Consider the following 18,018-nt stretch of genomic DNA (forward strand, 5'->3'; position numbering starts at 1 on the left):
AATTTTTCATGCCTGCCTTATTATTTCGTGTTTTCTATCCGCCGTTTTGGGTTAGTATAAACTTAATGGCGGCGCGCGGAAATATATTAGAAATATGAGTGTCAAAGTTAGATTTAAAAAAAATTCTATACTTTGAATTTTATGATTTATAACCATTGTATGTTATTAAAGACCATTTGTGGTGACTTGATGAAAAAAATGCAGGTATATACGAAACATAGATAATTCTATATTTCCGCCCATCGCCATTAAGATTATACTAACCCAAAACGGCCGATCGATAGCACGAAATATTTAGTGAAATTAAGTGAAATGAGTAAGTTTACAGTGTCATTTATGCATGTCCTAACATAAATTTGATGCCTCTTAAATACTTCCGTAATCCTAGCCTATTCTCATAGGGTTGTCTAGAAATACGGAACTTCCGTAATCCTAGAACCGGAGGCTAGGATTACGGTACCGTAATCGTAGCCACTGCCTATTTAAAAATAGATAGAAAAACTTATATTTGATGCATTAATTTGGTACCCAAAATAAGGAATTTTTTTATGTGAAGTAGTAGCATTTTGGATAAGCAGCCATGGCTGAGAACTTAATTATTTTTAAAGCAATTTATTTATTTGTTAACGGTATCTATAATGGAACCTCTATGCAAAGATGTATGTAAAAAAATAGAAAATATTTACATTTAATAAGGTAATCTGATCGTCAAAATAGCATATTTTTCTATGTGAAAATGTGGCATTTTCGGGAACGTGGAAATCATAAAAGTGCTTAGAACTTAAATACACTTAAAGCAATTTTGTGTTTATCTATAGAGAATTAACCTTTATGCTAAGACATATATAACAAGAGCACCGCCTTGCGGGTGCTGACGCTCATCTGATTTTTTTTGTATAATAGAAATATTGTCCTACCCATGATTTTCTAAGTCTAAAAAGGGCCATCATTCTTGCAAAAAGCAGGATAGAGTTATGTTTCTTGATGTACAGTGTCCACTTATGATGGTGAAAAACTGTTGCAAGTTTTAAAGCAATAGCTTTGATAGTTTATGAGAAAATGTGACTTAAACATAATATTCAACCAAGAAAATGATTTTTCTAAGTCCAAAAGGGGCAATAATTATTGCAAAAAGCAGGATGGAGTTATGTTGCTTGCTGTACAGGGTCAGCTTATGATGGTCAACAAGTGTTGCAAGTTTCAAAGCAATAGCTTTGATAGTCTAAGAGAAAAAGTTTACCTAAACATAAAACTTAACCAAGAAATCTGATATTTTCTAAGTCCGAAAGGGGCCATAAATCTTGCAAAAAGCAGGATGGAGTTATGTTTCTTGCTGAACAGGGTCAGCCTATGATGGTGAACAAGTGTTACAAGTTTTAAAGCAATAGCTTTGATAGTTTAGGATAAAAGCTGACCTAAACATAAAACTTAACCAAGAAAACTGATTTTCTAAGTCCAAAAGGGGCAATAATTCTTGCAAAAAGCAAGATGGAGTTATGTTTCTTGATGTACAGGGTCTGCTTATGATGGTGAACAAGTATTCCAAGTTTCAAAGCAATAGCTTTGATAGTTTAGGAGAAAAGTTGACCTAAACATAAAACTTAACCAAGAAATCTGATATTTTCTAAGTACAAAAGGGGCCATAAATCTTGCAAAAAGCAAGATGGAGTTATGTTTCTTGCTATACAGGGTCAGCTTATGATGGTGAACAAGTATTCCAAGTTTCAAAGCAATAGCTTTGATAGTTTAGGAGAAAAGCTGACCTAAACATAAAACTTAACCAGGCAACGCCGACGCAGACGCCGACGCCGACGCCGACAACCGCTCAAGTGATGACAATAACTCATCATTTTTTCTCAAAAAATCAGATGAGCTAAAAAGAAGTAAGAAATATTTACATTTGATAAAGTTGTCTGATCGTCAAAATAATGCTCATTTCTATTTGAAGTAGTACTACTTTGGATAATAGCTAGCTAGTGCTATAAAGCATTAAAGTATCATTTTTAGCATTTTCATTAGTGTTTTATATACATAATTATTTTACATTCTTTCTATTTTTATGTAAGTAGTTTATATATTATTATACTAGAATAAAAATCGAAACAAATATCTAATTACATGAGAGATAATCTAACCATAATGTTCTTTCATGTTTTCCGAGTTTCCCGATGTTGGACAATAAAACTATCTTAATCATATTAATTGGGGAAAACTAAAAAGATCACAGTATATGTTAATAAAAGCCAATAATACCACTTTAAACATTAATATGAAAAACTTGATCAAAAACGAAGCTGCAAACCTGAATTAAAAAAACGATGAAATATCAATACAATTTTACAAGTTGAAACGTCCTTGGAATTCACCATGAAATTTATTAAGGATGTTACATGTGTTGGTTTGTTTTCATTCCAGAAAACATGGAGTAATAGTATTTTCTCTGGATAAAAAGTACTATATCCTTACAATACAGGTTTTGATAAATTTCTTACAAGAAGAAGTTAATTGGCATTATCTAATTTTGGTTTATCACAATTTCCAACAAGTGCTTCATCAAAAGTATCACACAAAATTAGTAATACTGAATACTGATAATTGTCATTATACATGGACAAATTGTTATATTGTTTATAAATATCATAATCCTAACACATAGAACACAATTAAAATGTAACAACAACAATATCATAATTGATTGATCAATGTCAGCTTTGATTACTGTTTTACAGCTGGTAATTCAATCAAGAGGTGTGAAAGATTGACTGGTTACCATTTTGATTAAATTTGTTTATTGCAATAATGTCATTACACGATTCTGGTAATCAGCACCTTTCAATCGAATTGAGAAGTCAAAGGAACAATGATTTGTTTGTATGTATCCCTTAATTATTATACATTTTAGGGTTTTTTTCTGGAATAAAATATCCCAAAAAGGTTTGAGATTTATTTTATACAAGTACTATTTTCTGTTTCATGTGTAAAAAATCCTTCTGTAAGATGGAAGTATTTATCATATTCTACATATATATAAAATCAAATAAAGCGGATGCAGTGGTCCTGTGAGTTATAATTGTCCGTAAGTACTGACCTGGCACTGTTTTTTTATTTACTTATAAAACAATATTTTCTGGCCTTCTCATATTTTATGGGATATTTGTGTCCTGAAAATATCTACGGTACATTAGTTAAAATAATGGATACAGTTAACCAATGGCACAGTTAACATAATTATTTAAAAATCTCTTTTTGAGTCTTTTGGCTGAATTTTGTTCTTTAATAAGTGCATCAGCTATCGATATTATACTCTATGATTATAATTATTTTCAAGACACCTCTTTCCATTCACATTCATCAGATGTAGATAATTATAGATATTGTAAAATCCGCAAAGGATTTTGTCCTACACTCAATATACAGATATTAGAAAGAAGAACCTTGGTATTACACAATGGCCCACTATTCAGAAAAATAATAATAATTCAATGTCTTCGAAAAATGCTAAGCTGCTTCTTAAGATAGCTAAGTTTATTAAAGAAGCCACACAATATAGAGTCAATACACTTAAAAATGATACCACATATGATAATATACCCTGCCGCTAAGATCTAAGGAATTAATGTAGAAAATTAAGAAAAATAATTGTCATGTTTTTTTTTTATGGAAGAGGTTATTAAGTATTAAGATTTATCACACCGCTAATATGTAAGGAATTAATTACATAAATTGTTTTTACTCAAAAATTGATATTTCAAACAAAATAAGAAGTGAAGTTTAACTTACGTCATATCTTTTATAATACTCATAATGGATACTCCTAACCAACCACTAAATTTCAAATTTCAAATTTCCAAAATGCACTTTTGGAATAAAAAATCCTGAACAGCGCTCATTCAATGTTCAGTGCTTGGCTTCACTATGATGAGGTACGTATTCTCTGATTTCACATGTTTTCATCATGAAAAACTTTTTAAATCATTTCTTAAATTTGTAACATTATGTAAATAGTAAGAAAATACTGGAGTCAATACCCCTAAAATGTACCAGAACAAAAATTTTCCGGTACCCCCATTATGGGAGGAGGTATCTCCCTCCAGTACCTACCCCACCTTTCGCGGCCCCAATATCAAACACCTTCCGACACCCGTCCTAAGAATATTTTCACAATGTCTAACTAAAAAATATAGATATTAGAATAAAGGATATAAATATAATTATCCAATGAACTGTTAGTTACCAGGTCAAAGAATAATAATTTCTTCATGTAGAATAATAAAAAGCTCACCTTAGAACAAAATTAGTAAAAAAAAAGATATTTTTACATCAGTATAAAGAAAAAATAATATAAATAAAATAAGGTGACATTTCCCCCCCCCCAGTTTGTGGGGGAATCGTCAGGGGGGGAATTGTCAGAGGGGGAATAGTCTTGGGGGGGAACTGTCTGGAATTCCTTGTAAGAAACTTCTGCCCGATGACAATGTTGCCCCTGATAATTCAGATGCCAGTGTTGGCTGTGACTGCCCGAACTGTGGTGGGTGTGATATTTGGATGTGTTGGCCTTGCGCAAAGTATGACCAAGATTGGGCTGATTCAGGCGATAACTGGTATTGTCCTGAATGTTCGCGAGAATGTGATCTAGTGTATTGACGGCTATGATTTTTTAGTGAATGTCAGTATTACTCTAAAAAAGCAGTACTCACTACTTTAAACTTTAGGGAGAGCCCTGCATGACATTTACCAAGAAACAAAGTGGATTTCAGCAGTATTATGCATAGAAATGTAGTGATTCGAGGCTTCTGGTAAACCAGGAGCCCGGTTAGCTCAGTTGGTAGAGCACCTGACTTGCAAGCAGGGGGTCGTAGGTTCGAGTCCTACACTGGGTAGATGATTTTCTCACCAAAATACAACATTGGCGACGAGGTAAATTGGAAAGTGCGGGCTACAGTGGCCAGTTTATGTAGAGCATGCGGTTTGCAGGGGCTATACTCTGTTGGAAGCTGAACAGTTGATGTCCCGCTCTGCAATTCCACTGTAAAGGAAGGCTACGTGGCCAGTTATATAGAGCATGCGGTATTTGCAGAGGCTATACTCTGTTGGAAGCTGAACAGTTGATGCCTCGCTCTATGGTTCCACGATAAGGTTTAAGCCTTCAAAATTAAAGTGAGGAGGAGTGTAGTGATTCGAGGCTTCTGGTAAACCAGGAGCCCGGTTAGCTCAGTTGGTAGAGCACCTGACTTGCAAGCAGGGGGTCGTAGGTTCGAGTCCTACACTGGGTAGATGATTTTCTCACCAAAATACAACAGAAATAAAATTCCGGTTCCCTAGCCTATGCACGGTACTTTGCTTAGAGAACGGTTCCGGACGAATAAGTTCGCAGTCTAAGGAACCGATAATTTCCGGTTCTCCAGCCACTGCCGAAAGGGGCAAGGAAAAGGCAAATGTCAAAGGACCGTGTCTTGAGGGACACCAGAGAGGACGGGGAGATTGTCTAAATTGTGACCTTCGACTACAACCTGCCTAAGTAAACAATACCTTCTTAAAGATAAGCCGTGCATCTTAAAAGATGAGGTAATTGTTGATTTCAACTTTGTTGACATTTTTTATTTTTTCGCGGGTTATTTTTCCAAACAAGCGGTGTTCATGTAATGTTTACACGTGTGATGTTTTCCATCGAGACGCTTGCACATCGTCGAAGTAAAACAACCCATCTTTTTGTTTTATTGCTTGTTAAATATTTATTGAAGTGCAGTATTATTAATTTTTCGATTTGTCTTTTGTTTAAACGTGAGTATGACATAGTCTCTTCATTATTTTCGTACAAATATCCCTTGTTTATTTTCTTATGTCACTCTTTTAGCAGTGACAGGATCACTTAGGCGCTTATAGGTCAGAGGGAACTAACTGTTGTTTTGGGTTATGGCTGAACACCACTAAATCCAGCTGTTCTTTATTTCATATAAAATCCACTCACTTCATAACGGTGTTTCGACATTTTCTAGCATATCAGATTTTCAGAGACTTATATTCCCATAAAGAACTAGATCGCTACTTTAGAAAAACAAAAAGAAAAGGGGGTGTTAACTTTTATATAAAAAAACTACAGTTCGTTAAATACAACCCGCTGAATTTACTACTTTTTGCTTCTTTCAGTTTCTCTTTTTGTGACATTAAATTCTTACGCCGCCATTTTTATCTAGCATGCGATAGGAACATGCCGATTTCATTAGAATGCAAAGTGATACATACTGAAACGCGGTAGGGTAAAAGTAAGCACGTTGCTGCCGAGAAAATGCACTAGGAAAGGAAAAAAGATTAGTACTATTTATATTTGGACTACTTGTGACTAGACCTGCGGAAGCTTACATTCTATTTGGTAGTGATCAGCCTATAAGAGAAATTTTTTATTTGATTTTTCCATGAATTTGCATTCATTCTCAAGGTACACCTATTTCACAATGATTCTGCTTTGTTTTGGTGCAAAATATCGAGAAAATGTAGAGAAATGACAATTCATTACAGGTCACCCCCATCCCCAAAAATATGCAAAATTTAGCCCTGTGCAAGCAGTATTTCAATTAATTTTACCTTATTCGTAGAATTTACAGTTAACATCCATTTAATCGTTACGATGTTTGTCATTTTCATTCAGAAACATGCTAATTTCAATATTATTTAGACAACTGAAGTGCTAAAATGCGAGAAAAGACATTTACTAGGTCCTAAAACGAACCAAAATAGTGCCACCTGGTCGAAAGTTCGATCTAAATTCCAAAAACACAAGAAATTTAAGCGTTTTCAGCCATTTGTTACCGTTTTACATCATAAAGAATAGATTAATGGCATTTCCATTCATTTTCGAGGGGTTTCAGAAAATAACATAATTGCCTCTTATAGGCTGAACACCACTAAATCCAGCTGTTCTTTATTTCATATAAAATCCACTCACTTCATAACGGTGTTTCGACATTTTCTGGCATATCAGATTTTCAGAGACTTATATTCCCATAAAGAACTAGATCGCTACTTTAGAAAAACAAAAAGAAAAGGGGGTGTTAACTTTTATATAAGAAAACTACAGTTCGTTAAATACAACCCGCTGAATTTACTACTTTTCGCTTCTTTCAATATCTCTTTTCGTGACATTAAATTCTTACGCTGCCATTTTTATCTAGCATGCGATAGGAACATGCCGATTTCATTAGAATGCAAAGTGATACATACTGAAACGCGGTAGGGTAAAAGTAAGCACGTTGCTGCCGAGAAAATGCACTAGGAAAGGAAAAAAGATTAGTACTAGTTATATTTGGACTACTTGTGACTAGACCTGCGGAGGCTTACATTCTATTTGGTAGTGATCAGCCTTATGGACCTTTCTTTTGATGCCACCTACTCAGGATTGAAGAACTGACCAAGACCTATCATTAAACTGCAAGAAATATACTGAAGAGATATGAAAACGCAACAAATATATGCCTAGTCTAAATAATGAGACCTCGGGCAGACCGATTTTACATTTTGATATTTTATGTTGTCTGCCTAGAGGTCTCAACCAGAAACAATCAAAACTGTGGTGGAAACTGTGGTCAATTGAAATTACGATTTATCAGTAGTCACAATTTTTCTTTAGCCCGAACTGCTTACCTGTTGTTTTAAATCATAAATAGTAAATAAAAAACATAAGAACAGGACATATTTATCAAGAATTTCTGTTGTAAAAAATTGAAACCTCTAACGTTTCAATCGTCTTCATGTACCGTTAATGGCGGTCGGAGGCATGACCAATGGAAACGCTTCGTGTAGTAATGTGTTTACCGGTGATCGGCCATTTTCCAATATGTAGTACACTCGTGTTAAACCTTGGCATTTTTTTAACTGCCATAGTTTGAATTTTTCTCAAGAAATCTCGGTAATATATACATCATTGAAAAGGAAAAATTACAGGCTTTCTGTGTATGTATTTCTTTTTTTTATCCGTTGCATTATTATAACATAATTCCCGCCCAACGGATTCCATTGGGTGTTACTTACGCAAAGAAGAGGACAGTGCTACCACATTCTTTACCTTTTCTGGTTTGTACTCGGAGGCGGATATCGACAAGTCAAAATAATATAACGATATTCAACTCTCGAGTACAATTATTTGGACTAATATATGCCTGAATATAGAGAGGGCAGACAAATGCTTGGCGCATACCAACGCTCAGCGTTTATCAAGTTTCTCTGGGAATTTCTTAATATATATTTAAAATATCAGCTCTTGTGACTCCCTTTTCGTTTGTTTACATCACGCGTAATTTTATCCAAGTGCGGTTCATTTCCAGTATGGTCACGTAGTCACAGTAGAGCAGACGATGCAAGGCTAAAAGCCGTCATTTTGTGTTCTACTCTCATTAAAACAGATTTTCTGGTAAAACAGGTATTAAAAAAGTAGCTTGCAGGCGGAATTATGGAGAAAAGAAAAGCATTTTTCTTTTTAATTATTTTATTTCTTTATACTTAAATAAACTATAAACACTTATCATGGCATTTTATACGGACCCATTGTACTGCACTTTTCTGTAGCTTATGCTGTTCAAGTAATTAATTGATATACTATGTGGACTAATGACACATTTGAAAAGATTTCCAAAAATAATGGAAATAAATCATCAAATATCATCAGTTATTGATTTCTTGAAGTTAGACTCACAGAATTGTGATAAATTATCTTCAAATGAATTCCTTAAGATAATTGTTGTATAAAATGTGTTTATTCAGTTTATAGATGCAGAATAGAGAGAGGGGTAATTTATGTACATGTTTATGTATTAAAATCATTTAATCAATACAACCTATTTCTTGTGTTAGATATGTCTTATACTTCACTTTAATGCATAAATAGTTCAAAATTACAACCTGCAGATTAATATGCCGTACGCTGAGCATTGGTATACTTCCGCATGAACCGCACAGGTTTTACTAGTACTATTTTTAGCTCCCACCTATTACGTCACGGTGTGACAAGAAATATGTAAACAATATGGTTGAATGCTCACAGATAGTTCTACAAACTGACGATAAAAAAGTACGGTAAGTTAATGTAAAATCAGTTTTTAGATTTAAAATATGTAGTTTTTACGCCAAGCATTGATCTGTCCACTCTATTTTTACTACAAAAAGCATCACCTTGACGATGCAGGACGAAGCGTACCACTGCACTAGCGTACCAGTTCATAAGCATACCATTTCAGGACGAAGCGTACCACATATGAAATATAGTGAAATCATTAATAGTGGGACGCTATTTAGATTGGTGTTAATAACACATATTAACCATTAATAGACCAGATTGGGTAAATCTGAGTAAATTTTGAGCTTTAGAAGTACTTTAGATGTTTGAGAATATTAGATAGAACTCGTGAAAAACTGTCATTTTTTACTTTTTTTTATTATTTCATAGCACATACGGAAAATGATAGAAATAAAACATATACAGTATTTCATCAAAATTTCCATAAACTATATTTAGACAATGCTTTTTGTAATAAAAATATATTCAGGCATTGTTTGTTGCGTTTTCATATCTCGTCAGTGTATACTTGATAACCATCACTTTTGGGCACTTTTATCTCTTTAAGCTAGGTTACCCATACTGGGCCCTAGAGTAGACTACTATTAGCACAACTTTACAGACGATATTTTTATTTTCTGATGGTCGCATCCATTCAGTTATGGCATTACCCCATTGTTTTACCTAACAAGGTCAAATGGTAACATCTGCCCACTGATTCATGGGAAACTAATGATATCACACAAACGTTTTGGGTACGGCTCCAAGCCTCTATATTGTTTTCGGTTATTTTGCCTCCCCAATTGTAGTCACTACAAGTCTACTACAAGAAGCCGGGAAGCAGAATATATCCAAGCGGCAGGATGTAAGGAGTCCGCCAATTGATCAACCTACATGCTTCGGTCCAACAGGGCATTTGCATTTTATGACAGTCTATTATTAATTTGAGGTTGTTTCACGAACAGTAATATGATAACAGAATGTAAATAAATTACATATATTAAGATTTTATTGAAAATAAAGACCGTTTCATTTCTGACTTTACATTTTTTGGTTATTTTAGTTACTATTGTAAAGAATTTATGGACATTTATACCTGTCATAGTAAGCACAACCCTGAAATAATTTAATCTGCCAAATGGGTATCTCAGAGGAAACTTTGCAGCCAATTTCTGCGCTTACGTTGTGGCTGAATCCATTAGAAGTAAAGGGCTATTTTTAATGAACAAAATATAAAAAACTTTATACAACTTGATTGCTACTACACCTCAACTAGCCAAGCCATTCCTTTTTAAAAGGAAACTTTATTTATATTTATGAATTCAGTTGAATATCATAATTGTACAGCATTTTCAATATAGATTCGACACTGCCTGGGAGCCTCCGAGTGGTTAAGGTCGCTGACTTCAAATCACTTGCCCCTCATCGATGTGGGTTCGAGCCTTACTCGATGTTGAATTCTTCATGTGAGGAAGCCATCCAGCTGTCTTACGGAAAGTCAGTGGTTCTACCCAGGTGCCTGCTTGTGATTAAATAATACACGGAGGGGCATCTGGGGTCTTCCTCCACCATCAAAGCTGGAAAGTAGCCATATGACCTATAATTGTGTTGGTGTGAGGTTAAACCCAACAAAATAAATCTACACTGCCTATTTCTTTTCAAAATGAAGAGTGCAACTGCATTGATGTTTAAATTTTGTTTGTATAATTACTCTTCAAATAGTAAGACATGGTTTATTTAATATCAAATCAGTCTGTGGCATTTGATTTGATGAAATTATAGCATGAAAGATTTGTAACACAATTTCTGGTTAGGTTACAATACATGGTTCGTTTTAGCTCATAGATCCATCACTGTCCATAACAGCATGATTATAAACATCTTTGAAGCTGTAACTTTTAAAGGTGGTCAGTCACATTTAAACAACATTTAATGACATTTTTTACTTTTTGTATATTCTGGTAGAGAATTATTTAAGGAACAAAAAGACCGATTACATAGAGTTAGATTCCTATTTGAAATGTATATTTTATTATTTTTATAAAATTTTGTAATTACTTCCCTTTAATATGAAGGTATATAAAAAGCTGGGTATTTCTTTTTATTTCGATACAATGTCTAGTTTTACATTTGCATTTGATAGACATATCAACTATTGAACAATCTGAACCAAAATGCAAGTTTAAAAGCTGTGTGTAGCTTCTGAATTCATTTATTTCCAATCTATCTTGGTTGCGCAACCAAGATAGGCAAAGGGAGGTAATAATAATTTTTCAAACTTGCGTTTCTAATGAATTCCATCTAAATACATAATTTTTAATGCAAATATTTTACAAATATATTACAATATATCTAATATTTATACATTCCCTTAGGCAAAGTATGTTTATCAAATTTATACTACCCGTTAAGAAGATCTTTCCCGTTTGACAATTTTCCCGCGTTTCACTTTGAACTACTTCAAACAAAAAACAGATAGTTTGATATTACCGCAGTATATTATACGTCACAGTCGCCAGCTGTCATTTACTCTTACAATGACAAGCATGTAAGCCAATAAAAAATTAGATATTTGTTTTATCTGTTGGTTTCTCTAATTTAAGATTACTGTTCAAATGCAGTATGAAAGTTCAACATTTCTATTTACACGAAAATGTAAAGTCAACATATGCACATCATTGAAGGCACGTTCAATGTTCCCGCAAAAACACGTATAAACTAGATCTTGTTTTACGAGACATTCAGAAATTGTGTCGTTCTTAACAATAAAAAGCAAAATGGTGTTATTTAGATAATGTATAAGATACTGTTTCAACAAAATACAATTTTGAAAGAATTATTTTCCGTCAAGGGCATCTTGACTTTAAAAAGTACATGTATGTCATGACGCCGAAAAGACTGACGGTTCCTCGAACAATAGTCCCAATTAATTCTTAAATTTCAAGCAGTTCCATAACACTAAGGATAAGGATGTCGTGTGGTATATGTCTTGGCAAAACAGGTTTTAAAACACTTTTATTAAATATGGGTATAACGTGAAAATTACCACATTTTACATGTTGGACATACGATTTTTAATATTGACGATTGTTATGGATAATAAGACAGAAACTGTTCAGAAAAAGCACATGTAATATTAATTTTCCACGTTTTAAAAAGTTTTACTTCTGTTTTGATTAAAGTATAAATCGAATTTTTGACAAAAGTCGCACACTGATCTTGTCAACAGTATTTCGAATGCGGAAAAGGGGATATTTCTGCAATCATTTGCCCACCATTAGCTTTAAATAAGCTCACCATTATGACATGTTTAGCAACCTAAAAAAGCTGTTTGAGATGCAAACTTGCTTTGGCGATGGAAAGATTCGACTGAAAAATGGGTACAATTCCCAGTGCACAACAGTTACATCCAATTTGTTTGTAACGTCTTTTCAGAGAAAACATGTGACTTGTAAAAAATGCAGTTAAGGGTTTTTAACGATGTGAACACAGTCCTCATAAAACACGTTTCGCTATGTATGTGACACTTCACTGAAACAGACATTGATACCCTTCTGTCAATGTCGTAACAAATGACATATTACCGATAACAAATATATGTTTAAAAGCACAATATGTTTTCCTCGTTTATTATAGAATGCGCCACCCCTCATTTTTCAACGGTCTGTTATAAAATTTTCACAGTTTAATATTGGCGATATTTCCGACTGTGTTTTTTTCTCCTATTTGCTGCCATGACCACTAACGTTGTCTTTTCAATACAGGCAAAATGACATACTTGATTTACATCAATTCGAATTTAGTTTTTGTTTCTGTTGCTGGATATAATGAAATAAAATCACAATAATAATAAAAGTAGATGTTATTTCACAGCATTGTGCTCTCCTGTACATGGCATACGCACGTTTATTGTACACGAGTGCGCAAGTCCAAGTCAAATAAACGGACTTCATCGGCTATTACATTAGTGCATGACACAGTAAAACAAACCAATAGCACGATTCTATTCCAGAAATTGTATTGAGAAAACAGAAGCCCCGTAAAACTTTTACCGAATAAGGGCACTCTGTGAATTTTAAAGCAATAGCAAGACTACAAATTCGACAGGCTGATACAGAAATATTTTAATGAACAGAAATAAAAACAAATAAAGCAGAAAACAAACAAAATTTTGATTTGGGCCTAATCGAGTGTTTGCATCATGCCTATCGATAAACTCTGTCCATACTGAAATGTACATGCACAACTCCCGATGACATGTCGGGTAAGCTTCAAAGATATGTACCGAGGTCACGGAGGACAATAGGTGTTTGAGTGATTCATAAGTAAACGACTGCAAACTGGCAAATGGGAAACGTCTTCTTAATGGGTAGTACTTATGATAAAATAACTCTATCTTGGTTGGGCAACCAGGATTGGAAAATGAAATTTTAAAAATACCTCCAGTGAAAATCTAATTTGTATTAAGTGTTAAGTGAACATAAATGAGTGTAAATGATCAGATGCTAAAGTTTCGAACAAATCCGTTACATGGCCAAAATCTGATTATCCACCTTTAAGTTAGGTTTCCCTTAGTCTGGCAGTGATTTTTAGCTCATCTGATTTTTTGAAAAAAAATGATGAGTTATTGTCATCACATGAGTGGTTGTTGGCGTCGGCGTCGGCTTTGTCTGGTTAAGTTTTATGTTTAGGTCAGCTTTTCTGCTAAACTATCAAAGCTATTGCTTTGAAACTTGGAATACTTGTTCACCATCATAAGCTGACCCTGTATAGCAAGAAACATAACTCCATCTTGCTTTTTGCAAGATTTATGGCCCCTTTTGTATTTAGAAAATATCAGATTTCTTGGTTAAGTTTTATGTTTAGGTCAACTTTTCTCCTAAACTATCAAAGCTATTGCTTTGAAACTTGGAATACTTGTTCACCATCATAAGCAGACCCTGTACATCAAGAAACATAACTCCATCTTGCTTTTTGCAAGAATTATTGCCCCTTTTGGACTAAGAAAATCAGTTTTCTTGGTTAAGTTTTATGTTTAGGTCAGCTTTTATCCTAAACTATCAAAGCTATTGCTTTAAAACTTGCAACACTTGTTCACCATCATAAGCTGACCCTGTACAGCAAAAAACATAACTCCATCCTGCTTTTTGCAAGATTTATGGCCCCTTTTAGACTTAGAAAATATCAGATTTCTTGGTTAAGTTTTATGTTTAGGTCAACTTTTCTCCTAAACTATCAAAGCTATTGCTTTGAAACTTGGAATACTTGTTCACCATCATAAGCAGACCCTGTACATCAAGAAACATAACTCCATCTTGCTTTTTGCAAGAATTATTGCCCCTTTTGGACTTAGAAAATCAGTTTTCTTTGTTAAGTTTTATGTTTAGGTCAACTTTTTCTCTTAAACTATCAAAGCTATTGCTTTGAAACTTGCAACACTTGTTCACCATCATAAGCTGACCCTGTACAGCAAGCAACATAACTCCATCCAGCTTTTTGCCCCTCTTGGATTTAGAAAATCATTTTCTTGGTTGAGTATTATGTTTAAGTCAACTTTTTTCATAAACTATCAAAGCTATTGCTTTAAAACTTGCAACAGTTTTTCACCATCATAAGTGAACACTGTACATCAAGAAACATAACTCTATCCTGTTTTTTGCAAAAATGATGGCCCTTTTTAGACTTAGAAAATCATGGGTAGGACAATATTTCTATTATACAAAAAAAATCAGATGAGCGTCAGCACCCGCAAGGCGGTGCTCTTGTTTTATTTTCGTGAAGATGTTCTATTGGTAAAGCATGCATATTTCTCACACAAAAGGCATAATTCCATACTACTTTGTCCAGTTATGGTGGATTAGAATTTCATTCAGGAAATAAGGAACATTTTACATTAATGGGAGACCACCTTATATGGTAAATATACACCTGGGAATAACCGATACTTTTTCAGCCAGTCAGAAGCCTTGTTGCTGCCAGGTGACCATGAGCACACACTAAGTTTTGTTACTCAAATTCAGCTTAACACAGCTGGTTCAAACTACAGAGTAAACTGTACTGATGCAATGTGTGAACTGTAGTTGCTAATTTCATAAAATTCAGTACAGAACAGAGGAATCAGATGAAGTGATTGGAGCTGTGGTGCACATTCCATTAATCAGCAGAGCTGGGACATAAATCATATATCTTCAGTGGTTATAAAAGACAATCTGTCATCACAAATCAATTTTCAATGTGGTCAAGTGAGCTGAGACACTGGTAATATCTCCTCTTAGCTTTATTGTCATGGTTGCAGGTTCACTTCCTGTTGCTTTTGATCTTTTTTCTTGTTTTTATATGGTGGAACTTACAATGAAGGTATATATGTTTTAACCATAGATGATATGGTTTGTGACCTGAGGCTCTGTTTTCAGTGGATTATGGACTGCTCATTTCTAATACCAAATATCCATACTAATCAAAATAGGGTATAAGAAAGAACCAAAATGTACATTTTTGTAACTTTTTCCTACAGTTCATTTTAGCTTAATCCTATTTCAAATTTCAGAAGCAGTACCTAGCAGCTGTACAACAAGTTAGATGAGTTTTGTGGATGTTTTTGTTGGTAACTACATCGTCATAGACTTTGATCTGTACCATCTATGGCTCAGTGGGCGCTCATGTAAGTTAATTGTGGTACATTTTGTGTGAAATGACCTTTCTCATTAAAATCAATAGTTGATTTCTAGCATTGTAATACTTTGTAGACCCCAAAATTTGTCTTTATTTAAAGGTTGACATATATGTTCATGACTGTATTCTACAAATATTCAAATAAAATTAGTGGCATTCAGAGTAATTGGTCTCTGTTTACAAACTTGTGGTCTTTAAAACAGGTTTGATCGTATAAACATGAAGACAAAAGCATTGTACCAATGTATCTCTTTCAATGCATGTTGATTTGAAAATTAGCTACCATAAATATCTGTGCATACTGATGCAAGTGATGGTTTGCATTTTTTTGCCTTTGGCCGGTATTTTTTTGGTACCTTCTTCTTCTTCAGTCTTCTTCGTATGCATTCTTTTGATACTTAAATATGAGGGGAGTTCAGAAAATTTTGAGACTAACACACTTCCATAGAAACTTTTACAACCTGTACAAGCACAAATTTTTTCATGGACTTCTAGGAGGTTTAATAATCATGTACATTGAAAATTTTAACACAATTAGTTTTGTTATAGCTGAGTTACAAGCATTTTAACACATCACACTGGTATACACTGGTGTGGTTTTCTAGTAAGCATGGATGCTCCAGAAAGTAAAGAAATTAGGCCCTACATAAATATGTGTTGTTTTCTTAATATACCAGCCAAGCAGTTTCCGCAAGAATTTCAAACTGTTGGTGATGATTGTTTCCCATCCAAAGGTACTGTTTGTAGGTGGGTAATTTGTTTGTTTGTGTTGGGTTTAACGCCGTTTTTCAACAGTATTTCAGTCATGTAACGGCGGGCAGTTAACCTAACCAGTGTTCCTGGATTCTGTACAAGTACAAACCTGTTCTCCGCAAGTAACTGGCAACTTCCCCACATGAATCAGAGGTGGAGGACGAATGATTTAAGACACAATGTCGTTTATCAAATTGTCACGGAGAACACATGCCCCACCCAGGGTTTTCCCGGACGCAGGTTTTCTGCGTCCCTGACGCGCTTTGACTGCTTTGGACTCGCATTTTGTAGTGCCTCTGCGTCCACTGGACCCGCAAAATCGGTCACGAAACTCCTTTGCACTGAAGCTTCCTTTGCGCAGATACCCATGTAAAATGCGCAGTTTTTTACCACCGGGACCATCCCCGAATCGTGGGTGCTCATTATACACAGGTATAGACGATTTTCCAACTTCAAAACAAGTTTTGTTACCGATGTTCGCCATTTTGGTAAAGGGAAACTACTCTCCGCGCTAATTGACACCGCTAAAATCTAAGGTTGCCGTTACGTTCCGTAAAAGATCGAATGGTTTATTTTTCTATTAAACAAAATTAATTTCATATAAATTTAAAGTATTTTGATGAAAAAATATTAATAAATCACAAAAATTATGATACTAATTAAGGATCGAGTATTATCTTTAACTAAGATCAAACTGTGAACAACATAATTGACACGAGTTGACACTTAATTGCCGGTAATTACTGGCTATTTGATCATAACAAAAAGACTGTCACACCTTTTGTTATCAGTCTGAATTGAGAAGCTCATGCCATTTTGAAAGATACCATTCCGAAATACTGAATCAGCTGCTATCTAAATTAAAAAGATACAAGTTCATTCGGTTTTAGGATATTTTTTTTTAGTAATAATGTCCATTTTCAAGATCAATAATTTGTGGACCCCCAAAAATTATTAGGGACCCTTAAATTAGCAGCCATGGGAGTCCATGGACTCCCAAATAAAAAACCCGAGGGAAAACCCTGCCCACCTGAGGATCGAACTCACGACCCCTCAATCCGTAGACCAACGCTCTACCTACTGAGCTAAGCGGGTTTGTAGGTGGGTAAAGGTGTGTAATAAAGGAGAATCTAGAGTTCAAGATCTACCTTGTGTAAGTTGCACTACAGTGTCGGCTTCCTCTCATAACATTGGTGCTGTAGCAGAAGACTCGAGATATATAGTTTCCCAATAGCTGTTCATGAAATTCTGACTAAATACTTGAAATTATAGAAGGTGTGTTCAAGGTGGGTACATGTACTTCATTTTTTTGACCAAAGAGCAAAGCTAAAAGGGTGCAATGTTGAATTTTTTTTTAAATAAAAATCTATAAAAATGCAGATGAAAGGTTTAATGAACTTCGCACAGGAGATGAGACATGCACATATAACTTCAAACCTCAAAGGTAGATAAAAAGATAAAAAGTTGCTTAGGAAAGAGCAAGAATAATTGGTAACTTATCACAAAAAAGAGCTGAAAGTTGCAAAAGGGTTCTTTACACAAAAGTC

At 34.4% G+C, this 18,018-nt stretch overlaps 2 protein-coding genes and 2 non-coding genes across 5 annotated transcripts in view; 3 read left to right on the forward strand and 1 right to left on the reverse strand.

Moving 5' to 3' along the window:
- Nucleotides 1-5,665, reverse strand: part of LOC123526825 (DNA polymerase epsilon subunit 2-like) — a 73,500-nt gene extending 67,835 nt beyond the window's left edge. Inside the window, exon 1 of the mRNA XM_053520336.1 lies at nt 5,530-5,665. Within this exon, the coding sequence (XP_053376311.1) occupies nt 5,530-5,594 (65 nt within the window). The 5' untranslated portion in view covers nt 5,595-5,665. The remainder of the gene's footprint in view (nt 1-5,529) is intronic.
- On the forward strand, nt 4,808-4,880 carry Trnaa-ugc (transfer RNA alanine (anticodon UGC)). The gene has a single exon. It is a non-coding gene; the product is annotated as a tRNA-Ala (tRNA).
- Nucleotides 5,201-5,273, forward strand: Trnaa-ugc (transfer RNA alanine (anticodon UGC)). The gene has a single exon. It is a non-coding gene; the product is annotated as a tRNA-Ala (tRNA).
- LOC123526808 (acidic fibroblast growth factor intracellular-binding protein-like) overlaps nt 5,651-18,018 on the forward strand; it is a 59,931-nt gene continuing 47,563 nt past the window's right edge. The window contains exons 1-2 of one of the 2 annotated variants that reach the window (XM_045306058.2): nt 5,651-5,781; nt 15,594-15,707. In XM_045306058.2, coding sequence (XP_045161993.1) covers nt 15,626-15,707 — 82 coding nt within the window. In that variant the 5' untranslated portion in view covers nt 5,651-5,781; nt 15,594-15,625. The remainder of the gene's footprint in view (nt 5,782-15,593; nt 15,708-18,018) is intronic. The other variant, XM_045306063.2, reaches the window with a different exon arrangement.

The sequence above is a fragment of the Mercenaria mercenaria genome, chromosome 1 (genome assembly GCF_021730395.1).
Source record: "Mercenaria mercenaria strain notata chromosome 1, MADL_Memer_1, whole genome shotgun sequence".
Taxonomy (NCBI): domain Eukaryota; kingdom Metazoa; phylum Mollusca; class Bivalvia; order Venerida; family Veneridae; genus Mercenaria; species Mercenaria mercenaria.